The sequence below is a fragment of the Quercus suber genome, unplaced genomic scaffold (assembly GCF_002906115.3).
Source record: "Quercus suber isolate HL8 unplaced genomic scaffold, Cork oak 2.0 scaffold_37, whole genome shotgun sequence".
Taxonomy (NCBI): Eukaryota; Viridiplantae; Streptophyta; class Magnoliopsida; order Fagales; family Fagaceae; genus Quercus; species Quercus suber.
In genome coordinates, this window is record NW_027069502.1 from 994868 (window position 1) to 1021173 (window position 26306).

The window sequence follows — 26306 nt, forward strand, 5'->3', positions numbered from 1 at the left end:
TCAATTGAGTGTGTGAAAGGCCAAAATGACCTTCCGAGGACTCCACCTGATCAAGATAAGTTTTGAGTATGCTGGGAAACGATAAGGATGGAGAAATATCTAAGGGGAAAGCTGCTACCACCGTATTTAATATTTTGCAACAACTTTTCTGGCCGCATTTATGTGAAGAATACCCCTGAACAGTGCATCCTAACCTACCGCCACTCACACAGAGCTAAAAGAAGATGCTTGACGTGACATGTACTCAAGCAAACTCATGGATGCGGAACAAGTGGACGATGGAGATGAAGAGAAGGGTGGCTATATAAAGGAAGGAGGCTCCTAACGAGAGGGGAGAAAAAAAAAAGAACAAAAAGAGAAAGAGAGAATTTGACTGTAACCCTAAGACCTTTGTTCATCAGATAAACAATAATATAGTTCTTCGGATTTTCAGGTTTTACGTGTAAATTCATGTTGGTTTGTGTTTGAAAGTTGTGATTCATTGTTGTCAATAAAATACTTAACCTAGATCTTTCACCCATACTCTACAAATTTATTGTTTTGGGATTGGGTCACAAATCCTAACCCTACAAGTACATATTAATTTTTTTTTTTGAAACCATAGTATAGATTAATTTCAAATTGATACAATTTTAAAATTTTGGGTTTGATTTTAAATAACATTATTATAAAATTTAATTTATAATCATATTAACTATTAAGGTTTAATTTAAAATTAACAAACTAAATTTAAAATAAAAAATATTAAATATCTACTACTAACCTCTTATATGTTTGTTATATATAACCCTTTGAGAATTCACATTTTTATTCTTATATATTTAAATCTTTTAGAATCTTACCATTACCAACTCGTATTATGTTTTCTTTAAATGATAAAAACTCTGTACACGTGCTCATAATTCAAGAAAAAAAAAAACCATAATTATCAAAATTTTAGAAATTTTTGTAGGGAAATAAATTTATATTTAGAATTGATGTATAGATAAAACTTAAAAAGAAAAAAAGTATAGATAATGCATAAGCCATTATACTAAAATAATGTAGGCAAGAGATTTGAAAGGAAACAAGGTGGGAAGACAACAACAACAACAGCAACGAAACTCAAATAGGATCTCCAATTGCGGAATCATCATTTTCTCTTTTGCTATTTTACTTCCTTTTCACAACTCATATCAACACTGGCAACTCTCTCTGAGCCTTCAACATCACAACCATAAATAAATTTCAAAAAAAAAGAAAAATCACATAATAAATTGACAAGAAAGACTTTAAATTATATGCCTTTCTATTTTATTGAATAAAGCTCATAGATTGATAGCTGTGACTGGATTAGTTCTCAATTTTTGATCGCTAGTCTTAGAATGGAGGGTAGCTAGGGTTTTAGTTTTTAGTTTCAGGTTATTCAAAACGTTTTTTTTTGAAGTTTATTTTTGCTAAATGGATGCGACAAGTCGAAACGGAGGTGAAGGTGAGTCTTCGTCGGATGTTGGAATACCTACCGGGTTGAATCGGATCAAGACTCGGCGAGTTTCTTCGAAGGATCAACAGCCGAGTTCGAGACCGGACGAGTCGGTTGAGTCTCCGAGTTTTTGGGTTTCGAGGTCTCCGTTGAGGCAGAAGCAGAAGACTATGGCTCAGGGAGGACGTGAAAAGCCCACTGGTCCTTCCAGGAAAAGTAGGTTTGCGTTTTCTTGTTCCAGAGGTTTAATTTTGGTTTTGTTTTCGTTAAGCTCTGTTTGGCTGCTCAGAAAATGTTGGAATAGAAAGAGAAAATATACTGTTTGATTATATATATATATATATGCACCAAAAGCCTTGCAGCTTAACTGGCACCTGTGTTTCCAGCTGAGACGCTCAGGTTCAATTTTCCCCTCCTCTGTTTGTAACTATTGAATTTATAAATATATGTATGTGTGCTGTATTTCATGTGTTTAATAGAGTATTGGCGAAACTTTTTTTTTTTTTGGGAGGAGATTTTATTATTTCTTTGAAACTGGTTTTGTAGATTATGGAGGATGTAAAAAAAAAAAAGCAAAAAACTAAGAATTAGTTTAGAAGATTGGTGTGTGTGTTTAATTCTGTCTAGTTGCCAGTGGTGTCATATATGTGGTTCTTTAAGTTGTCGTAGACGGTTTTTTTCAAAATTTTAATGGGCTATTGTATGGCAACATAATTTGGATTGCTTAAATTTGATTGTAAAGGATACTGAGATGATTTTAGGTAAGGTTTCTTGATTAATTACTAAAGCTGACATCTTAAAGGGGTCCTTTAGCAAAAACTTATTTAACATCAAGGCTAGATAAAGTGAATAACGATACCGTTGTCTGCCAAGGCCTGTCATGTGAAGTTTTTGTTACTGATGTGTATGGGGTCATATACTGAACTTATCTTCATTCAAAGATGGACCTTCAAACTGGTGTTAGCTCCTAGTGATAGTCAAGAACCTTGTAGCTTCATAGCGTACAGAATTTGTCACAAAAATTCTATTTCCCCTTCCCCCTCCTTAATTTTCAAAACATACAAACAAGGGGAAGGGGTAACAATTCCCATCCCCTCTCCTCTTCTTTCCTCCCTTACCCTCTACTCTCCTCTCCATCCAAACTTCCAAACAGTTTTAGAATTCATATGATTTAAAGCCCAAGCAATGCTTAATGATTAGGACTATTCTCTTTGGCATATTGAACTTGGCACTGCTGATTTGAAGCCAGCTCTGTTTAGCTATTTCTACCAGGATTGTTAAGAAAATTTCTTGAGTTTTAAATGGAGTTGGGACTGCTTGTTAAGATTTTTTGGTGGTTTAGACCCTCCTCTTCTTGCCTGAGTTGGTACAAAGAGTGGTCTCCAGAAGAGCTTCTGTATTGGGCGACGGGAAAAGTTGAAGTTCTTGATTTGTTATTCGTTTATAATGTGTCTTTTCTAGTAAAAGATTATACTTTGTGTAATAGCAATCTTAAAATATGTAGTTTTCCTTCTTCCTCATTTTAAATACAGCATTCTTGGTTACTTAAAGAAACATAACAAAATAATATTTAATTACTTTCTTGCCTTAGCTTTCCACAAAGGAAAGAAGATAGCTTTTTGGTTCAAGTCATATCTTTCCAAGGATTCAACTCAACCTTTCAATAATGTTCCTCTAAACATTGAGGTAGGATTCTTCTGATATTTGTTTATAAGTTACTTCTATTTATGTAGGATATGCATATGATGATTTCTTATGCTTTGTTCTTTCCTAGATTTACTGAAAATAAGTCATGCTACTTATCTGACAGGGCTCCAACTCAAAAGTCAAGATGCCAGACGAGGAGAGTCCTACACAAACTAAAGTACACAATGAAGGAAATCATTTAGATGTAAAATATTCTTCATGGGAGAGTGCAAGCCATAGTAAAGTGTCAATGGGTTTAAAAAGTTTTTCACATGAAATAGGACCAAAAGGTGGCATTCAACCTGCCCAGCCTCGGGCCCACAGCTACAGTGATTTGGAGGTATTACTCATAGTTTGAGAATAATACCCATTGCCTTTGTTTGATATTTTTGGTTAGCACCGTTAGATTGTGACAAGTGCACTTAAGAGTAAGTTATTTGATAAACAGACTTTTTTTTTGCACTTTTTAAATTGTTTGATGAATATTATATGTTCACATAATGTGAATTGGCTTTTGTATTATCGTATGTCATACAAAAGTACCATCAACAGTTGTCAATTATGTTGGAAAAAAAAGAGTGCAAATCTACTACAAAATTGCTTCTGGATAAGGCTTCACAGGGTTGTTTTTCATTGTTCTTGAGATGGTTGAAAAATTTACATGTTTGCCTATGAACTTGATTCTTGGATTCAAAATTCACTTGTCAATATCACGATTACATAGACTTATTTACGTTGGAATAAAATAACTTATCAAAAAAAATTTATGCTGGAATAAAATAATTAACTATCATAAGAAGTTTTCAAGCAAGTCAGCGAAATGTAACACAATACCTGCACATGTAAACATCATCAAATGGTTTTACATTAATGTTGAATGTTGTTATTTTATAATGGTGAGATTATATTATTGGTCCTAAATCCTAATGTCCCTTATTCCAATACATTCTTGTTAGTCCTCTTTCCATGGCATGCAATTATACAAGCTAATGACTTCGGCATATTTTAATTTTTAACTAATGTCTTGTAGAGATATCATCACATCTAGCAGTAGCTGACTCTACCAATATGCCATAGATAAAAAGAACCATTTTTGGTTTGTGTTGTAAGAGAACAATTTCTTAGGATAAGTTAATTTTAGATAAGAACGAAACAAAATTATTGGTCCCTGCTGGACTTTGTCATTTATGACTGATTAACATCTTTTTTCTTTTTTCCTTTATGAGATATTCAGGAGCTTTTGGGTTCTTTGCATTCAAGATTTGATGCTGCCAAAGAAGTGGTAAATGTGGAACTAGCTAGTTTGGCAGGGGATGTTATGGATGTTGTTGAGAAGATTGACTCATCCCCAGAGGAACAGACAATGGCAGATGATCTTCTTATTCTTGCTAAAATGTGTACTGAAATGGCTTCTTCTGAGTTTCGTGTCAAATGTGAAACAATTGTTCAAGAATTGACTGAGAAAAGGCATCAGTGTCAAACAGGAATGCTAAAGTGGTCGTTCACACGGATGCTCTTCATATTAACACGTTGCACTAGACTGTTGCAGTTCCAGAGAGATAGGGAACCAATAGACGCGAAATCCCTTAAAAAACTAAAGAAATGTTTAGAAAGTGTTCCTGCTGTTGAAACAAGCTGGGTGCCCAATCCACGGGTTACTGATTCTGGTTCAGATTATGCTTTGAATCAGAAGCATGACGTCAAACATGAATTGCAGCGAGAAAATAAGCTATCTTCTGTCCCAGAGGCAAGTTGTTACAGTTCTACAGAGCCAGATGATGAGAATGACAGAATTTTGAGAAAGGATTCTGTGGTCTTGGAACAAAGATTTCCAATTCAAAATTCCCAAACTAATTTACTTTCACTAGTGCGACAGTTTCATCAATTTGATGGCATTGGAAAGTCAGCAAATAATTCCATTTCTGGTTCATTTCATGAGCAAGAACAAAGTGCTGATGGATCTGATTCAGTTATCTGTAGGATATGTGAGGAAATTGTTCCTACTTGTCATCTGGAATCACATTCTTACATATGTGCATATGCTGACAAGTGTGATTTAAGTTATCCAGATCTAGATGAACGTCTTATAAAACTGGGGGAGATATTGGAACAGATTATAGAGTCGCGCAATACAAGTTTTCATGCATCTTATGGAAGCCCTGAAAGCTTAAGAACACAAACTACAAATTTGGCAATCGCATCTGAAGGTTGCTCTCCCAAGATTAGTGAGTGGCGAAATAAAGGTGTTGAAGGAATGTTTGAGGATATACATGAGATGGACACAGCCTGCATAGATGATTCTCATCCTCCTATGAACTTGAAGGGTCACTTGGGTGTAAAGCTTGGCAACCATGGCGCATCCTCTTCAACTGGGAGCATGACATCAGTATCATCCACTAATACCCCTAGAGCTGGTCATTTTGACTCCTGGTGGTTGGGGCATAACAATCCTTCCGAGCTTGAGGATGTGCAACAGGTCTGTCATTTTTGTATTGGATTTTTTCTTCTTCTTAGAGGTCATTGTAATTAAGTTTAATTATCAAGAGTCGCTCAGATCTTTGTCAATAATATTTTCATTGCATGGAATGTCACACTCAACTGTCAATGCAACATGTGATCCACTTCTTTGATAGTTTAGTTGTCATTATGATAAGCAACAACAAAAATAGATTTTTTTTATTTTTATTTTTTTTTATTTATTTTTCTGGACACATCAATTTTATTTGTGAGAATCAACTTCCTTTGGCATTGGGAAGTACTTTGGTGCCTCTTGCCGGAAGCCTTTGATGCTGCTAAAAAACGTCTTTGAGCTTTGTAATTCGAAGATAATTTGATACCACTTGATCGCTATGACAATTTAGTCGTCACCAGTAAATCTTGGAATATCCTCACTGTATTTGTCAGCCCAATTATTTTCATTGGAATTAGAAGCTAATGTTAATCAACAACTTAAAAAGCTCCTTTATGTGATTTTGACCTGAGAACTATCTTAAAATTTAAGTTAAAATTAAGAGGAATTTCACCTAATAATTATAGGTTGTCTCAAATTGATGGAATGGTTACAGAGTATTTAAAATATTAACGATGGATAAATCTCCAAATTCTACTGAGATATCTCAAGCTATCCCATTGATAGAATGGGAATCTCCACAAAATTTGAAGGTCCTTTGAGAGAATGTAGAAACCTACCCATTTTCAAAATGAATTTCATATTCACATAAAAGTGTATATATGATTTAAAAGGTAAAACTCAGAAATTTAATTAAGAAATATTTTACATAAAATCTCATCGAATATTTGATACAATCAACACTAATCACAAAAAATATTCATGAACTAGTTTGTGTTTGTCCTGTTTTTCTATGTAGGATTCTTGTCAGCTTGTTTTTTTTCTTTTTAAAATTCCTGTTTGCTATATCAAGTCGGTACAATCTAGGAATGACCAAATTACTATGACTACTACAATCTTTAGTTGTGAAGACAGGATTAAAAAGTCATTTTTTGAGTGGCAAAGGAAGAAATAAAGGACTTCTGTTATTCAACTATTAATAAATAAGGACCTGTCATTGTTTAATGAGTGTTGTGGAACAATTTTTGTCCATTGGAAAAGCATAGGGATTCTGTTAAATTAATTAATGCAGACATTTTATTTTGGGGGGACGTAGGGGGAATTGGGATAGTAAAAATAAACATGACTGTGGTTTTCCTATAAAGCAGTTGGCTATTTTGTTGTTTGAAGATCTTGTTCTTATTCATAAAGGTTTCTGTTCCCCAAGGGTCAAAGTTCTTTGCAGCCCACATTATATTATAACAATGATCCTTATTGTCAATCTCATTTCTTGAGTAAACCATACAAGATAACCTGCCCCTTGAGCATGAACTGCTCACAATCTTTTGTACAATAAGTGAACAAGAATGTTATCTTTTTGGGTCACAAGTTCCTGTTGACCCTTGCCATACTGGAGCTGGCTGCTTATGTACATCTGTTGGCGTAATCTGATTTGTCTATTTTAGATTTACTTCCATCAATAATTCGGGTCCTACTTTGTTTACTTATTTGAGCTTGCAGCCCATTCAGATTTTTTCTAAACTAGGCCATCCAAGCTGCCTACACTATGTAATATGTGGTATTTGATTACCAAACTCTGCTTTCCTTCTAGCTTGGGACTCTACTTTCAAGCTTTCATTTTTTGTCTATTTTTGGCTGGCAAGCATTCATTATCTTTCTTATAGATTCATTGCTCCTGTTCTTAAATATATCTATCGATCACCTTATAGCTATTGTTGTAATGCCTTTATGCAATTTCTCATGCCTGTACATTTTTCTTGCCAGATGATTGACCTTGCAGACATAGCCCGCTGTGTGTCTGAAATAGATCTTTCAAAAGAAGGGTCTCATGGATTTTTGCTTGCCTGTATGCAAGACTTGCAGGATGTTTTACTGGATAGCAAGCTTAAAGCTCTTGTAATAGATACCTTTGGAGGCCGGATAGAGAAACTTTTGCGGTAATTTTAGTATTAGGAAAAATATCTTATGATATTGGATTTAAATAATTAAACTCATTTCACTGGGGTATTCCTGTCACATTCAACTACGTTTGCAGGGAAAAATATCTACTTGCTTGTGAACTAATGGATACTAGGAGCCCAAAGAGTGATAGCAAGAATAAGGAAATCTCTAGATCTCTGTTGGATAATGCATCTCAAAGTAGTGCAGTATCAACTCCTTCAAATTCCCTGCACAAAGAGCGGACAAGCATTGATGACTTTGAGATTATCAAACCAATTAGCAGGGGTGCTTTTGGTAGAGTCTTTCTTGCACGTAAGCGGACAACAGGAGATTTTTTTGCAATAAAGGTACTCATTTATCAAGCAAATGGTAAATATTCTTCATTTAATGTCTTGCTAAGAAAAACAGACTAATACCATATGAATCTTCCTTGTTATATATGTATTTGGATTCACTACTGTAAGCAAAAGTAGAGCTACTAGGTGGAAAAAAGAAATATAAGATGCCAGGTCATTTGGAAGACTAGCTGCAGCTGTAAGACTAAGGAGTAGCTCCTCTTTTGAATGAAATTATTTTTACTTGTCAAAGAAAAAAAAAATAGAGGAGGAAGGCTTAAAAGAACATGGTCAAGGTGGTGAGTTACAACAGAATGGCCTGTTATATAACAAATTGATGGATCCCAACATAGCTCTATGCAGAAGATAAATATGGTGTCTCACTTACAATGTGAGCCTCATGCTTGCTTATAGCTAAGTCTTAGACCATAGTTGCTTAAGATTGTTGACTTACGGGAAATTTTTGTTGTCATATAACACTACCTAGGGCCATATCTTTGGTGAAATCATGGTTTGCTATCTTTCCCGACCTTTATCAAAACCTCTTGTCATTGCATATGGCCATGATTAACACATTTTCATATATGATCAGAGCATCCTCGCTTTTATGAGGTCACTGGCATCTATATTCTTGTCATACAGTTCCAAGAATCTCAATGTCACTCAAGATTCTTTCATACATGGTCAAGGTGGTGAGTTACAACAGAATGGCCTGTTATATAACAAATTGATGGATCCCAACATAGCTCTATGCAGAAGATAAATATGGTGTCTCACTTACAATGTGAGCCTCATGCTTGCTTATAGCTAAGTCTTAGACCATAGTTGCTTAAGATTGTTGACTTACGGGAAATTTTTGTTGTCATATAACACTACCTAGGGCCATATCTTTGGTGAAATCATGGTTTGCTATCTTTCCCGACCTTTATCAAAACCTCTTGTCATTGCATATGGCCATGATTAACACATTTTCATATATGATCAGAGCATCCTCGCTTTTATGAGGTCACTGGCATCTATATTCTTGTCATACAGTTCCAAGAATCTCAATGTCACTCAAGATTCTTTCATACATGGTCAAGGTGGTGAGTTACAACAGAATGGCCTGTTATATAACAAATTGATGGATCCCAACATAGCTCTATGCAGAAGATAAATATGGTGTCTCACTTACAATGTGAGCCTCATGCTTGCTTATAGCTAAGTCTTAGACCATAGTTGCTTAAGATTGTTGACTTACGGGAAATTTTTGTTGTCATATAACACTACCTAGGGCCATATCTTTGGTGAAATCATGGTTTGCTATCTTTCCCGACCTTTATCAAAACCTCTTGTCATTGCATATGGCCATGATTAACACATTTTCATATATGATCAGAGCATCCTCGCTTTTATGAGGTCACTGGCATCTATATTCTTGTCATACAGTTCCAAGAATCTCAATGTCACTCAAGATTCTTTCATACACCCTCTAATTGAGAATTCTCTAAGCCATATTAGATTAGATTAATTCAGATATATATATATATATATATTTTCTTTCAAGTTACTTCCCCATTGTTTATGTAAGCAATTAGCCTAAGTTGGCATCCCCATAACCACAATTATATCCTAAAAGAACTATTAAGTAACAATTGAGGCTTCTGATAAATAGTTATATAGCTAAATTTAGTAAACAGCTAATAGATTCAACACACCCTCACACAAAATGTAGTTAACCAATCCAAACCACATAATTTGGGCACAAAAAACATAGAAATTATTGTGAGCTTTATTAAAAAAACTATACATACACACCCAATTTCAAACCATATTATTGTGTTGTCAACTTATGATAAGAGTAGTATCACTTTTACATAGATCCATGATTGACATTATTTTTCATGCACCAATCATAACTTAACACATTAGTTAGACGTAAAATTATGTGTGTCTTTAGGCTTACTGAAATTTATTTATTTTAAAAAAATCCAAAATGATTGCCAGTTCCATTTTATGTTGCTAATTTTGGTAGCTTAGGTCATTCTCCAAGTTATACTTTTTTTTGCTGTGACATTCATCAACATCAGAACAAAACTTAAGATAACTAGGCAATCAGTTGTACACATAAGGGAAATCCAACTATTGATTAAAAAGACTGCCTAGACTAGAAGGTGGTTTCTTATGTATCAGATGCATGTAGCATCTCTCTCTCACTTGCTTGATTAAGAAGAAGTTTTTTTTTTGGCCAAATAGAGAAGAAATTTCATTAAAAAAAGAAGCACAGAGTTACATTGAAGAGTCTTTTAGCTATAAAAAAAGAAAAGGATAGTCTTCTTTCTAACCAACCTGCCTAAGAAGACTGATTCTGACTCTAACTTTCCTTCATGGTATGGTAAACAACAGCAGCCATTACCAGTCCATTTAATATGTGTGCTAAAGTTCTCACATAGTCCTTTTTTGTATTCTTTCAGCGAAAGTGCAACAAAAAAAATGACCATCAGTTTCACCATAATTTCGACAGAGGGAGTGTGTAAGTTAAAGAGTATTAATAGGCACTATGGGCCAAAGAGTTACATGAGTTAAACGGGTTGAATAAGTCTCAAGCAGAATTTAAAATTTTGTAACTCTTAAGATTAAAATAATAAATACATTTGTAACTTTAATAAGAGGCCTCAATAAGTTTCCATTCAATAGTCATATTCATTAAATGAAAAATAAATTGCAAGTTACATATATTTATTATCAGTACCTCAATATATACCACTCACCATTATCACCCCCACCAACCATTTGAATCGGATCAAGACTCGGCGAGTTTCTTCGAAGGATCAACAGCCGAGTTCGAGACCGGACGAGTCGGTTGAGTCTCCGAGTTTTTGGGTTTCGAGGTCTCCGTTGAGGCAGAAGCAGAAGACTATGGCTCAGGGAGGACGTGAAAAGCCCACTGGTCCTTCCAGGAAAAGTAGGTTTGCGTTTTCTTGTTCCAGAGGTTTAATTTTGGTTTTGTTTTCGTTAAGCTCTGTTTGGCTGCTCAGAAAATGTTGGAATAGAAAGAGAAAATATACTGTTTGATTATATATATATATATATATATATATGCACCAAAAGCCTTGCAGCTTAACTGGCACCTGTGTCTCCAGCTGAGACGCTCAGGTTCAATTTTCCCCTCCTCTGTTTGTAACTATTGAATTTATAAATATATGTATGTGTGCTGTATTTCATGTGTTTAATAGAGTATTGGCGAAACTTTTTTTTTATTGGGAGGAGATTTTATTATTTCTTTGAAACTGGTTTTGTAGATTATGGAGGATGTAAAAAAAAAAAAAAAGCAAAAAACTAAGAATTAGTTTAGAAGATTGGTGTGTGTGTGTTTAATTCTGTCTAGTTGCCAGTGGTGTCATATATGTGGTTCTTTAAGTTGTCGTATACGGTTTTTTTTAAAATTTTAATGGGCTATTGTATGGCAACATAATTTGGATTGCTTAAATTTGATTGTAAAGGATACTGAGATGATTTTAGGTAAGGTTTCTTGATTAATTACTAAAGCTGACATCTTAAAGGGGTCCTTTAGCAAAAACTTATTTAACATCAAGGCTAGATAAAGTGAATAACGATACCATTGTCTGCCAAGGCCTGTCATGTGAAGTTTTTGTTACTGATGTGTATGGGGTCATATACTGAACTTATCTTCATTCAAAGATGGACCTTCAAACTGGTGTTAGCTCCTAGTGATAGTCAAGAACCTTGTAGCTTCATAGCGTACAGAATTTGTCACAAAAATTCTATTTCCCCTTCCCCCTCCTTAATTTTCAAAACATACAAACAAGGGGAAGGGGTAACAATTCCCATCCCCTCTCCTCTTCTTTCCTCCCTTACCCTCTACTCTCCTCTCCATCCAAACTTCCAAACAGTTTTAGAATTCATATGATTTAAAGCCCAAGCAATGCTTAATGATTAGGACTATTCTCTTTGGCATATTGAACTTGGCACTGCTGATTTGAAGCCAGCTCTGTTTAGCTATTTCTACCAGGATTGTTAAGAAAATTTCTTGAGTTTTAAATGGAGTTGGGACTGCTTGTTAAGATTTTTTGGTGGTTTAGACCCTCCTCTTCTTGCCTGAGTTGGTACAAAGAGTGGTCTCCAGAAGAGCTTCTGTATTGGGCGACGGGAAAAGTTGAAGTTCTTGATTTGTTATTCGTTTATAATGTGTCTTTTCTAGTAAAAGATTATACTTTGTGTAATAGCAATCTTAAAATATGTAGTTTTCCTTCTTCCTCATTTTAAATACAGCATTCTTGGTTACTTAAAGAAACATAACAAAATAATATTTAATTACTTTCTTGCCTTAGCTTTCCACAAAGGAAAGAAGATAGCTTTTTGGTTCAAGTCATATCTTTCCAAGGATTCAACTCAACCTTTCAATAATGTTCCTCTAAACATTGAGGTAGGATTCTTCTGATATTTGTTTATAAGTTACTTCTATTTATGTAGGATATGCATATGATGATTTCTTATGCTTTGTTCTTTCCTAGATTTACTGAAAATAAGTCATGCTACTTATCTGACAGGGCTCCAACTCAAAAGTCAAGATGCCAGACGAGGAGAGTCCTACACAAACTAAAGTACACAATGAAGGAAATCATTTAGATGTAAAATATTCTTCATGGGAGAGTGCAAGCCATAGTAAAGTGTCAATGGGTTTAAAAAGTTTTTCACATGAAATAGGACCAAAAGGTGGCATTCAACCTGCCCAGCCTCGGGCCCACAGCTACAGTGATTTGGAGGTATTACTCATAGTTTGAGAATAATACCCATTGCCTTTGTTTGATATTTTTGGTTAGCACCGTTAGATTGTGACAAGTGCACTTAAGAGTAAGTTATTTGATAAACAGACTTTTTTTTGCACTTTTTAAATTGTTTGATGAATATTATATGTTCACATAATGTGAATTGGCTTTTGTATTATCGTATGTCATACAAAAGTACCATCAACAGTTGTCAATTATGTTGGAAAAAAAAGAGTGCAAATCTACTACAAAATTGCTTCTGGATAAGGCTTCACAGGGTTGTTTTTCATTGTTCTTGAGATGGTTGAAAAATTTACATGTTTGCCTATGAACTTGATTCTTGGATTCAAAATTCACTTGTCAATATCACGATTACATAGACTTATTTACGTTGGAATAAAATAACTTATCAAAAAAAATTTATGCTGGAATAAAATAATTAACTATCATAAGAAGTTTTCAAGCAAGTCAGCGAAATGTAACACAATACCTGCACATGTAAACATCATCAAATGGTTTTACATTAATGTTGAATGTTGTTATTTTATAATGGTGAGATTATATTATTGGTCCTAAATCCTAATGTCCCTTATTCCAATACATTCTTGTTAGTCCTCTTTCCATGGCATGCAATTATACAAGCTAATGACTTCGGCATATTTTAATTTTTAACTAATGTCTTGTAGAGATATCATCACATCTAGCAGTAGCTGACTCTACCAATATGCCATAGATAAAAAGAACCATTTTTGGTTTGTGTTGTAAGAGAACAATTTCTTAGGATAAGTTAATTTTAGATAAGAACGAAACAAAATTATTGGTCCCTGCTGGACTTTGTCATTTATGACTGATTAACATCTTTTTTCTTTTTTCCTTTATGAGATATTCAGGAGCTTTTGGGTTCTTTGCATTCAAGATTTGATGCTGCCAAAGAAGTGGTAAATGTGGAACTAGCTAGTTTGGCAGGGGATGTTATGGATGTTGTTGAGAAGATTGACTCATCCCCAGAGGAACAGACAATGGCAGATGATCTTCTTATTCTTGCTAAAATGTGTACTGAAATGGCTTCTTCTGAGTTTCGTGTCAAATGTGAAACAATTGTTCAAGAATTGACTGAGAAAAGGCATCAGTGTCAAACAGGAATGCTAAAGTGGTCGTTCACACGGATGCTCTTCATATTAACACGTTGCACTAGACTGTTGCAGTTCCAGAGAGATAGGGAACCAATAGACGCGAAATCCCTTAAAAAACTAAAGAAATGTTTAGAAAGTGTTCCTGCTGTTGAAACAAGCTGGGTGCCCAATCCACGGGTTACTGATTCTGGTTCAGATTATGCTTTGAATCAGAAGCATGACGTCAAACATGAATTGCAGCGAGAAAATAAGCTATCTTCTGTCCCAGAGGCAAGTTGTTACAGTTCTACAGAGCCAGATGATGAGAATGACAGAATTTTGAGAAAGGATTCTGTGGTCTTGGAACAAAGATTTCCAATTCAAAATTCCCAAACTAATTTACTTTCACTAGTGCGACAGTTTCATCAATTTGATGGCATTGGAAAGTCAGCAAATAATTCCATTTCTGGTTCATTTCATGAGCAAGAACAAAGTGCTGATGGATCTGATTCAGTTATCTGTAGGATATGTGAGGAAATTGTTCCTACTTGTCATCTGGAATCACATTCTTACATATGTGCATATGCTGACAAGTGTGATTTAAGTTATCCAGATCTAGATGAACGTCTTATAAAACTGGGGGAGATATTGGAACAGATTATAGAGTCGCGCAATACAAGTTTTCATGCATCTTATGGAAGCCCTGAAAGCTTAAGAACACAAACTACAAATTTGGCAATCGCATCTGAAGGTTGCTCTCCCAAGATTAGTGAGTGGCGAAATAAAGGTGTTGAAGGAATGTTTGAGGATATACATGAGATGGACACAGCCTGCATAGATGATTCTCATCCTCCTATGAACTTGAAGGGTCACTTGGGTGTAAAGCTTGGCAACCATGGCGCATCCTCTTCAACTGGGAGCATGACATCAGTATCATCCACTAATACCCCTAGAGCTGGTCATTTTGACTCCTGGTGGTTGGGGCATAACAATCCTTCCGAGCTTGAGGATGTGCAACAGGTCTGTCATTTTTGTATTGGATTTTTTCTTCTTCTTAGAGGTCATTGTAATTAAGTTTAATTATCAAGAGTCGCTCAGATCTTTGTCAATAATATTTTCATTGCATGGAATGTCACACTCAACTGTCAATGCAACATGTGATCCACTTCTTTGATAGTTTAGTTGTCATTATGATAAGCAACAACAAAAATAGATTTTTTTTATTTTTATTTTTTTTTATTTATTTTTCTGGACACATCAATTTTATTTGTGAGAATCAACTTCCTTTGGCATTGGGAAGTACTTTGGTGCCTCTTGCCGGAAGCCTTTGATGCTGCTAAAAAACGTCTTTGAGCTTTGTAATTCGAAGATAATTTGATACCACTTGATCGCTATGACAATTTAGTCGTCACCAGTAAATCTTGGAATATCCTCACTGTATTTGTCAGCCCAATTATTTTCATTGGAATTAGAAGCTAATGTTAATCAACAACTTAAAAAGCTCCTTTATGTGATTTTGACCTGAGAACTATCTTAAAATTTAAGTTAAAATTAAGAGGAATTTCACCTAATAATTATAGGTTGTCTCAAATTGATGGAATGGTTACAGAGTATTTAAAATATTAACGATGGATAAATCTCCAAATTCTACTGAGATATCTCAAGCTATCCCATTGATAGAATGGGAATCTCCACAAAATTTGAAGGTCCTTTGAGAGAATGTAGAAACCTACCCATTTTCAAAATGAATTTCATATTCACATAAAAGTGTATATATGATTTAAAAGGTAAAACTCAGAAATTTAATTAAGAAATATTTTACATAAAATCTCATCGAATATTTGATACAATCAACACTAATCACAAAAAATATTCATGAACTAGTTTGTGTTTGTCCTGTTTTTCTATGTAGGATTCTTGTCAGCTTGTTTTTTTTCTTTTTAAAATTCCTGTTTGCTATATCAAGTCGGTACAATCTAGGAATGACCAAATTACTATGACTACTACAATCTTTAGTTGTGAAGACAGGATTAAAAAGTCATTTTTTGAGTGGCAAAGGAAGAAATAAAGGACTTCTGTTATTCAACTATTAATAAATAAGGACCTGTCATTGTTTAATGAGTGTTGTGGAACAATTTTTGTCCATTGGAAAAGCATAGGGATTCTGTTAAATTAATTAATGCAGACATTTTATTTTGGGGGGACGTAGGGGGAATTGGGATAGTAAAAATAAACATGACTGTGGTTTTCCTATAAAGCAGTTGGCTATTTTGTTGTTTGAAGATCTTGTTCTTATTCATAAAGGTTTCTGTTCCCCAAGGGTCAAGTTCTTTGCAGCCCACATTATATTATAACAATGATCCTTATTGTCAATCTCATTTCTTGAGTAAACCATACAAGATAACCTGCCCCTTGAGCATGAACTGCTCACAATCTTTTGTACAATAAGTGAACAAGAATGTTATCTTTTTGGGTCACAAGTTCCTGTTGACCCTTGCCATACTGGAGCTGGCTGCTTATGTACATCTGTTGGCGTAATCTGATTTGTCTATTTTAGATTTACTTCCATCAATAATTCGGGTCCTGCTTTGTTTACTTATTTGAGCTTGCAGCCCATTCAGATTTTTTCTAAACTAGGCCATCCAAGCTGCCTACACTATGTAATATGTGGTATTTGATTACCAAACTCTGCTTTCCTTCTAGCTTGGGACTCTACTTTCAAGCTTTCATTTTTTGTCTATTTTTGGCTGGCAAGCATTCATTATCTTTCTTATAGATTCATTGCTCCTGTTCTTAAATATATCTATCGATCACCTTATAGCTATTGTTGTAATGCCTTTATGCAATTTCTCATGCCTGTACATTTTTCTTGCCAGATGATTGACCTTGCAGACATAGCCCGCTGTGTGTCTGAAATAGATCTTTCAAAAGAAGGGTCTCATGGATTTTTGCTTGCCTGTATGCAAGACTTGCAGGATGTTTTACTGGATAGCAAGCTTAAAGCTCTTGTAATAGATACCTTTGGAGGCCGGATAGAGAAACTTTTGCGGTAATTTTAGTATTAGGAAAAATATCTTATGATATTGGATTTAAATAATTAAACTCATTTCACTGGGGTATTCCTGTCACATTCAACTACGTTTGCAGGGAAAAATATCTACTTGCTTGTGAACTAATGGATACTAGGAGCCCAAAGAGTGATAGCAAGAATAAGGAAATCTCTAGATCTCTGTTGGATAATGCATCTCAAAGTAGTGCAGTATCAACTCCTTCAAATTCCCTGCACAAAGAGCGGACAAGCATTGATGACTTTGAGATTATCAAACCAATTAGCAGGGGTGCTTTTGGTAGAGTCTTTCTTGCACGTAAGCGGACAACAGGAGATTTTTTTGCAATAAAGGTACTCATTTATCAAGCAAATGGTAAATATTCTTCATTTAATGTCTTGCTAAGAAAAACAGACTAATACCATATGAATCTTCCTTGTTATATATGTATTTGGATTCACTACTGTAAGCAAAAGTAGAGCTACTAGGTGGAAAAAAGAAATATAAGATGCCAGGTCATTTGGAAGACTAGCTGCAGCTGTAAGACTAAGGAGTAGCTCCTCTTTCGAATGAAATCGAGTAGCTCCTCTTTTGAATGAAATTATTTTTACTTGTCAAAGAAAAAAAAAATAGAGGAGGAAGGCTTAAAAGAACATGGTCAAGGTGGTGAGTTACAACAGAATGGCCTGTTATATAACAAATTGATGGATCCCAACATAGCTCTATGCAGAAGATAAATATGGTGTCTCACTTACAATGTGAGCCTCATGCTTGCTTATAGCTAAGTCTTAGACCATAGTTGCTTAAGATTGTTGACTTACGGGAAATTTTTGTTGTCATATAACACTACCTAGGGCCATATCTTTGGTGAAATCATGGTTTGCTATCTTTCCCGACCTTTATCAAAACCTCTTGTCATTGCATATGGCCATGATTAACACATTTTCATATATGATCAGAGCATCCTCGCTTTTATGAGGTCACTGGCATCTATATTCTTGTCATACAGTTCCAAGAATCTCAATGTCACTCAAGATTCTTTCATACATGGTCAAGGTGGTGAGTTACAACAGAATGGCCTGTTATATAACAAATTGATGGATCCCAACATAGCTCTATGCAGAAGATAAATATGGTGTCTCACTTACAATGTGAGCCTCATGCTTGCTTATAGCTAAGTCTTAGACCATAGTTGCTTAAGATTGTTGACTTACGGGAAATTTTTGTTGTCATATAACACTACCTAGGGCCATATCTTTGGTGAAATCATGGTTTGCTATCTTCCCGACCTTTATCAAAACCTCTTGTCATTGCATATGGCCATGATTAACACATTTTCATATATGATCAGAGCATCCTCGCTTTTATGAGGTCACTGGCATCTATATTCTTGTCATACAGTTCCAAGAATCTCAATGTCACTCAAGATTCTTTCATACACCCTCCCCCCCCCCCAACCCCAAAGAAAAACAGTTTATTCTCTGTGGTCTTTGTTTTTGCAGTGTTATGTTTTCCTAAGGAATGTACTAGCATTTTTTCCACCCTTTTTTCCTTTTCCCAGCCATTTAATGAGTAATTATTGTTTTTGGCACCATAATGGTAATCTTGGTCCAGATTCTTGATATTGTGCAGCATTTCGCTTATGCAGGTGCTGAAGAAGTTGGATATGATACGAAAAAATGATGTTGATCGTATATTAGCCGAGCGTAACATACTAATAACTGTCCGAAACCCTTTTGTGGTAATATCCAATTTTTGGTTTCTTTGAATCATGAGAGCTGCTACTGTTGAATAGTTTAATATGTACTTTATGATTCATTTGAAATGAATATGTGATCCTGTACTGCAGGTTCGATTTTTTTATTCTTTCACCTGTAGAGATAACCTTTACTTGGTCATGGAATATCTCAATGGGGGTGACCTTTTCTCTCTGCTGAAGAAAGTCGGTTGCCTTGACGAAGATGTAGCTCGTATATATATTGCAGAACTGGTCTGTTTAAAATCATATGTATTTCTTTTCTTCTTCTTTTTTTGGGGCCGGGGGGGGGGGGGGGGGTTGCGTGCAGGGTTCTGGGGTGTATGTATTTCTTTTTTAGTTCTTTCTTGATCTTTTCTTAATATGTTTTATCATATTGCAGGTTCTTGCTTTGGAGTACCTCCATTCTCTTGGAATCGTACATCGTGATTTGAAACCTGACAACATATTGATTGCACAGGATGGGCACATTAAGGTCTGGTGTATGCATTTGATGATTAATCTGTTTCCTTGTGTAGAAAATAGTAAAAGAAAAGTCTGGAACATGGCAACCAAATGATGCTGCATTTGATATTGAGTTACTCAGAGTGCATTCTTTTGTCAATAAATTTACTATCTAAAATTTTCAAGCATTAAATAAAAGAATTGATTTTGTGCAGTTTTGTATCTTAACCCCTTACTCATACTTGTTGATGTCCTTTTATTTAGTACGAGATCAAATGAGCTAATTTGTTGGCAACAGAACCTTTTGAGATTAGAACTCATTAGCTATAAGACCTTCAAGAGCAATTATTTAGACCTTCCTGGCTCTATTTCATTATGCATCACACTAGATGTCCTTGTATATGCCTCTGCAGGGTTGATTTCATATCTGCTTCAGCATTTGATGAATGACAATAATATGCTAATCGTTGCTTATATTACCAGCTTACAGACTTTGGGCTATCCAAGATTGGCCTTATAAACAGCACAATGGATTTATCAGGACCTCAGACAAATGGAACTACTCCAGATGCCCATAACCCACATGCTCAACAGACAGATGATAGACGACAGCACTCCGCTGTTGGGACACCTGACTACTTGGCCCCAGAAATCCTTCTCGGAACTGAGCATGGTTTGAATTCTTCTTTGAGTTTAGGTTTATTTTAAACATACTGGGCAGTTAAAATGACCCAATCTTTCATGCAGGTTATGCTGCTGATTGGTGGTCAGTGGGAATCATTTTATTTGAATTGATTACTGGAATTCCTCCTTTTACTGCTGAACGGCCCGAGGTATTCTTATTTTTCAACCCTAGTGCTTCTTTAGAAATTAAAGCTCCTTTGAGATCCATGTATCAGAAAAGCATCATCTACGTAGTCTCTTGTTCTGTAGAACATTTTTCCCCCATTAAGCAATATATGTAGCTAGTAGATTCAATCCAATGAGCTTTATCGCAGATGGCTCCTCCTCCTCATTCTTAGGGGAAGAAGATGGGCTCATTGATCCAGGACCCACAGCTTGTGCTTGGAAATTTTCCAATAAAAAAATCTAAATTTGATGTATATGATTGAATGAAGACTTCATCTTCATTTAGAAATGTGCTATATGTTATTATGTCTTGTCCAGTGCCTGCTGTGCCATTAGTCTATACTTTTCTTGTCAGACATGTTATCGTTATCTTGCGGGCACGGTGCCAGGAAATGCTGTAGATATCCATGCATTATTGGCTACCAATGCTGTGTATTTTCCAGTGACAACTTTTTGAATAGTTTTTCCCTTTTTTTTGGGGATTATGTACAACTTAATGCAGAATAGTAATAATTATATTAAGAAATTTTCATAATTGTAGGTGGTGCAAGCAAGATTTAGCTAAAACGCCAAATTCTAATTTTAGATGATGATATCTTTCATACACTTTCACCTGCTCATAGCAACTTGATAAACTATTGATTGTCCCAAAAGTTTAAACTAGTAGGAAATGGTGAATTCAATCATTTTACCAATATTCTAACACTCCCAGTCACATGTTTGATGTTGCCATGGAAGATTGATTTACTATTACTTTATGAATTTGTCTATTCAAGAATTATTTTATGGGTCCACATGTAAAGTCCAGTTGAAGTAAAAGTCATGTAGTTTTAATGTCTGGGGTTGAAAAATCAAATGAAAGACTAACATGTACTCAAAGAAAATAAAACCTAAATATTGCTAGAAAATTCTGGACTCAATCAGTCTTTTATAAGGTTTTTAATTTACTAGTTAGACTAGGAGTCCTAATATTACTAGGGAGTTCCAATACTACCAGTACAAGGAGTATGTGTGTGTATATATTTGTGCTCAATGTATTCAAAGGAGATTGGGGTTTATCAAATAGATTATAGAGTGTTTTGAACATTGAGGCACGTTTGCTTTTGCGTGTTCTTTTCTTCTTTTCTCTTCCCTCTTACTTCTTCTTTTTCTTTTTCTTTTTCTTGTGGTACTGTTCATACAGCCCCTGAGCACCATAAAAACCTCTTTTTCTTCTTCCTTACAACCCCAAATCAAGCCCCTTCCCCACATATTTTCTTCTACCAAATAGCCATTAACTCATCTGAATATCTGATCCCTAACACAATTCTTCAACGACTAAATCTTATTTCCACAATGCTCCTAAACTTTAACCCACCGCAACCACACATAGATAAATTTTCTATTTGTTCTATGTCAATGTGGGGGTCCAACACTTGGGACTTTTAACTTTTTAATTGGGTCCAACACTATGATGTGAGTTTACAATTGTAAACACATTGTACTTTGTTATCAATAAAACTCCTATTACCTATAAAAAAAAAAAAAAGAGGTAGAGTGGACATAACTCTTAACAATATTCTGTTAGGAAATGGTAAATTTAATTACTTAACCAATATTCTAACACAAGTCTCAACAAGAAAAATATAAAATAACCAGTTTATATTTTAGATTCCTCACCCTTCAAAGCTAGAATGGGTTGGTGAATGTATGCAACATATTCCTCACCAATTTTCTTTTTTTATTGTATTAGATGAATTGGGTGGAAGATTCTAACTTTATCATTGGAATTACTTTTCTAATGTGAATGTTACATAGCTGCATGTACACATTTAGCTCCCATCATACATTTTTATTGTAGTTGTGTGTTTCTGCACCTTAATTCCTTAAATTTAGTACAATAGTGCGCTTATATACACTACTAGGAATATCCTAGCCCTAATTGATTTGTACCAAAGTTTAATTATTGAATTACGAAAATAACCTTAACTCTAGGGAATTAAATAAAATATTGATAACATAATTAGTTAATAAGACCTAAAATAAAATCCAATGGACCAATAGTAAAAATAATATTGCCTTCTAAAATTAAATAAAACCAAATTAAAATAAATCTGTCTTTGTGCTCCTTACATCATTTCATATTTCTTTTGTGAGCTGATTTCTCATCAGCACATTTGTTTAAGTAAAATTCTCCATCTGAGATCTTAAACGTTTAACACTTACACTTTTTTTCATGGGTGTGCAGATAATTTTTGACAACATTCTTAACAGAAAAATCCCCTGGCCTTCTGTTCCTAGCGACATGTCCTATGAGGCCCAAGACTTAATTAATAGGTTGGTTATGCTTTGTGCCTTTAATGTGTTGATATTGGCTTGTAATTGCTTGTCTTATCAATTTTGTGTTTGTTTATGTGTATGTTTAGGTCTTGCTTTAATCATTCACTGTATTTTGTGAGCACAAACAGATAGTATGAATGTCTGAAACAGAAAAGTTCTTTAAAAAAATATTTATAAGAAAAAAAAAAAATTACTGAATAAGCAAAAAAGAAGGTATGATTCTCTGCCTACAGTAAACATTCAGATTTTGTACTTTTCTGCAAATATAGTATTAAATTCAATGTCTAACTTGAATTTGGAGGTTACTAGGTTTGTTTGAGATTGATAACATCTCCTCTTCTGATGTAATTTTAACACTGTGCATACAGACATGTCTTCTTACGTACAGTTTTTACACTGGGTAATTTACTTACTGTTCCCTTTATTTCCTAAGTTTATGGTGTAGCTACATGTGTTCGCCCAAAATCAGATTATTGTCATTTTATTCACATTGCTTCATACCCACAAATTGGATCAGTTAGACAACTTGATCTACTATTTTGGTTTGTATTTAGACTATACTTTACCATTCGGGGAGGCGAAGCACTCATTTTAGTTCATGTCTGTTTGTGTAGTCAAATAATTATTCAACTTCAATCCTATTCTTCTTTAGGTTTCTTATGCATGATCCAGAGGAGCGGTTAGGAGCAAATGGATCGGCAGAGGTTGTATTCCAATCTCTGGACTCTGATTATTGACCAAGCAAGAAGATTTTTTATTTATTTTTAATAAAAAAAAAGTGCAATTAGCATTGTCTCTGCACCAAGAAGACTTGAACAAGAACTAATATTAATTTATCATAGATTTGTCATTTTGACTCTGTTGATTATTCTTACAGGTAAAAGCACATCCTTTTTTCAGAGGAGTTAATTGGGACAGCCTGGCATTGCAAAAGGTAGAAATGCTGCTCCTCTTGGTGTTTCTGAGATATATTCCTTATATTTAAATTTCCTTCTTTGATAAAACTATATGGCAAAATGTGTTGTGTTTTTTTTTTTTTTTTTTTTGTTGAGAAACGTACTCTATATTATATGTTGCTTGTATTGAGCTTTATTAAATTACAATGTCTTAGCACAACTGTTTGGGGTTGATAACATGATCTTTGGTGCTCAAAAAATTCTTGAATGGCACATTCTTGAGTAATTAATAAATTTTTTGAAGAAGTGGCTAAAGTTAGCCAAGCACTTCAATAACAAAGTGGAGAAAAATGGAAACAAAGATGAACAGTTTATTTTTCTTTTATGATTATTATATATTGGTTTGCCTTTTGTGAGGCTAATTTGGAAAAGACAACTTGTCATACAACCATGCATAGGTCTTTTCGTGCTAGGTTGAGCCCTTAAAAAAACATGGTTCACAACTATTTCTATCTTCTTTTATGTGCATGCTTTTGTTTATGTATGTGTTATATCTATAAAGATTTGGAGTATTCTGGTACATATTTCTTATCATGAAGATTTTGGAAATATTAACATTGTCACTACTTAAACTCTATTTTAGGCTGCCTTTGTGCCACAGCCAGACGGTGCAGATGACACGAGCTATTTTATATCACGGTTTAATCAAATGTCTAGTGGAAGTAGCAATTCAGATTCTGACATTCAGGAATCGTACTCAAATTCTGGAGTTGAGGTGGACTTTCTCTTATTCATCTCTCAACTTTGCTGTTTATGCTTCCAATTAATATTACATGTATTATGATTTCATTAATACTTCATATTTGAGAATTTTACTGGAATAGTTACTCAAAACAGCTATGCTTGCATTTAAATATTGTGTACAATATACAAGATACTAAACGCGTACAACAGACTTTAGCTTCTTTTTTTTTTTTTTTTTTTTTTCTATTGGAGGCTGGTGTTGACCTTACAAATCTGTGTCATTAGATTCCTAGAAGGACTATTGATGTGAAATATGAAGCACTTTGTTAATATTTGTTTTCTTCAGCTAAGTTATATTACTGTTGATGACTGCTTGGTAATTGACGCAAGCTTTCCTTTTTTTAAAATGATTGGTAAGTTACAAATGCACACAATGGGTTTTGAACCCACAACCTCACTCTCTACGTAGCACTTGCAAGGGGAGAAAGTACCAAATACCAATTGAGCTAGAGCTCATTGGCTTATCCACTACAGGACTCCCCTGAACAATAATTTCTCTTTAAGTTACTATAGGGAAAATTGTTCTTTGTAGATTGATTAGAATGTCCCATGGGAATGAAGGTGAACTGTATTAGCTTATTTTCTCTATTATTTTGAGTTCAGAAGTTCTGTTTGAAATCATTTAATGTCTTCTGAAATCTTATTGTACATGTATTTTTTTTTCCTACTCAGATGGATGAATGTGGTGACCTAGCAGAGTTTGATGACTCTCCATTAAGTCTTTCATTAATAAATTTCTCTTTCAAGGTAACCCAACTCAACTCCTTAAAATGAAACAATGTAGCCATATTTTATATATTTAGTTTTGCACCAGCAGCTTCTTTTCATAGTATTTCCAGTGAACTTGGAATTATTACCTGTAATAGGCTCCCGTATTAATGTGGGTGTCCAAGGCTGTCACTTGCACCATTTCCCAAATTGATGAATTTGAAGAGAATGAAAAATATTCTTGTATTTGCATGTGGCTGACTGCTATAGTTTGTTACAACTTGCCAATTCAGGTCCATGCCACTCCAACACCCCCCCCCTCCCCCCCCCCCTTTCTCTCTCCTCTTTCTGCCCGTCTCACAGGAAAAGGAGAAATAAACCACCACCTTATTGTTGCCCTCAATATGGTGTTGCGTGTAGGCAATGTATGTGCACTGTACCTAGTGAAACACAATAGTATTTTTTCCATGAGGTTTTTGAGACATCCCTCACATATTACTTGGTGGAAGTTTTTGTCAAAGATTCATGGACCATGTATGTCAAACAAATTAAATATGATTCCAACGTGTTTTACTTAATGGAAATTCTCTTTGCAGAATTTGTCACAGTTGGCAGCTATTAACCATGATGTGCTCTTACAAACTGGGAAGGATCTGACAAAGTGCTCTCCATCCAGAGGTCCTGGTTCATAGTTTATGGTTTGTTCTAACACCAAATGCTTTGTACAGCTAACCCTGTATATAATAATTTTAGGATAGGAAGAAAAAGGTATACACCCAAAAAAAGAAAAAAGGAAGAAAAAAGAGAAGAAAAGAAAATCATAAGAAATTAAACAAAAAGAATAATATCTGCAATAGCAATGACATCTAGTGGCATGTATTGCTCCTTCTAGAGTTCTCTGTCATGGAAAGAAAATGAGAACTGGTTCTTTTTTCTTTTTCTTTTTCTCTTTTAATTTTTAATTACTGTAAGATTCATAATGGAAGGAGGTGCCATTTAAGCTAGAGGCCTAGAGCTCATTGTCACGACTTATTGTTTTTAATTTAAAATTAAGAGGGAAAAGGTTTTTATTTTTTTGTTATTACTTTATTTATGGGACTCATTTTTGCTTGACTGTGGTCTTCTGAATAAGAAGATTTGCCAATGTGGCAATGACCTAAATTGAGGATTGTCATCTATTTGGTTAATGCCTTTTGGAGTTCTGCCCCTCTTGAAACCAAGAAAGAAGTGCTACAGGGTTGTGATCTTAACTGTGGTTGCCGTGTCTTTTCATGTATACCCCTGTAATTAGTGCACAGACGAGGGTTTTGATTTAGCCATTTAGGCAACTTCACTATTGTCATCATTCATCAATCTCATATTAACTGAAGGACAAAACTTAGGTAGATACTTTGATGACTTTCCAATTAAATTCAAACACATAGTTGCATTGAATTTAATTGTCCGTAGAAATGATAATACTATTTGTATTTTATTAGTCAATGTAATTAGACATTTGAAGTTCATTGGGGAAATTCAATGTACTATACCTAAGCTATCATACCTAAGTTTTACTGTCAACTAGAGCACTATGAAAATCTGATGTTCCCACAAATATGCCGGATCAATT

General features: G+C 34.7%; 2 protein-coding genes across 4 annotated transcripts; both read left to right on the top strand.

Annotated features, from left to right (window-relative positions):
- Positions 1–1042: 1042 nt before the first annotated feature.
- LOC136066512 (probable serine/threonine protein kinase IRE4) lies at positions 1043–8180 on the top strand. 2 transcript variants are annotated; one of them, XM_065770909.1, is made up of 6 exons: positions 1043–1678; positions 3054–3148; positions 3273–3488; positions 4383–5624; positions 7482–7654; positions 7753–8180. In XM_065770909.1, exons 1-6 carry the CDS (start codon positions 1441–1443, stop codon positions 8069–8071), a joined length of 2283 nt encoding a protein of 760 aa, XP_065626981.1. In that variant the 5' UTR covers positions 1043–1440; the 3' UTR covers positions 8072–8180. The 2 variants fall into 2 exon arrangements, with proteins under 2 accessions (XP_065626981.1, XP_065626982.1); XM_065770910.1 differs by lacking the exon at positions 3054–3148 and having other exon boundaries at positions 1566–1678.
- Positions 8181–10775: 2595 nt separating this feature from the next.
- Positions 10776–25778, top strand: LOC111983064 (probable serine/threonine protein kinase IRE4). 2 transcript variants are annotated; one of them, XM_065770911.1, is made up of 17 exons: positions 10776–10937; positions 12325–12419; positions 12544–12759; positions 13653–14894; positions 16751–16923; positions 17022–17274; positions 18570–18662; positions 18771–18911; positions 19060–19152; positions 19605–19794; positions 19869–19954; positions 22198–22286; positions 22942–22993; positions 23167–23223; positions 23829–23960; positions 24662–24736; positions 25294–25778. In XM_065770911.1, the coding sequence occupies exons 1-17, from the start codon at positions 10892–10894 to the stop codon at positions 25387–25389; spliced, it is 3129 nt and encodes a 1042-aa protein (XP_065626983.1). In that variant the 5' UTR covers positions 10776–10891; the 3' UTR covers positions 25390–25778. The 2 variants fall into 2 exon arrangements, with proteins under 2 accessions (XP_065626983.1, XP_065626984.1); XM_065770912.1 differs by lacking the exon at positions 12325–12419 and having other exon boundaries at positions 10825–10937.
- The last annotated feature ends 528 nt before the right edge of the window (positions 25779–26306 follow it).

Bases quoted from the DNA above. Each gene is read 5' to 3' on its own strand.
- LOC136066512 (XM_065770909.1), top strand. From the start codon at position 1,441: ATGGATGCGACAAGTCGAAACGGAGGTGAAGGTGAGTCTTCGTCGGAT. The intron at 3,149-3,272 runs GTAGGATTCTTC...CTTATCTGACAG, and splicing joins ATGTTCCTCTAAACATTGAG to GGCTCCAACTCAAAAGTCAA. The intron at 3,489-4,382 runs GTATTACTCATA...TGAGATATTCAG, and splicing joins ACAGCTACAGTGATTTGGAG to GAGCTTTTGGGTTCTTTGCA.
- LOC111983064 (XM_065770911.1), top strand. From the start codon at position 10,892: ATGGCTCAGGGAGGACGTGAAAAGCCCACTGGTCCTTCCAGGAAAA. The intron at 10,938-12,324 runs GTAGGTTTGCGT...TTCTTGCCTTAG, and splicing joins CACTGGTCCTTCCAGGAAAA to CTTTCCACAAAGGAAAGAAG. The intron at 18,912-19,059 runs GTCTGTTTAAAA...ATCATATTGCAG, and splicing joins GTATATATATTGCAGAACTG to GTTCTTGCTTTGGAGTACCT.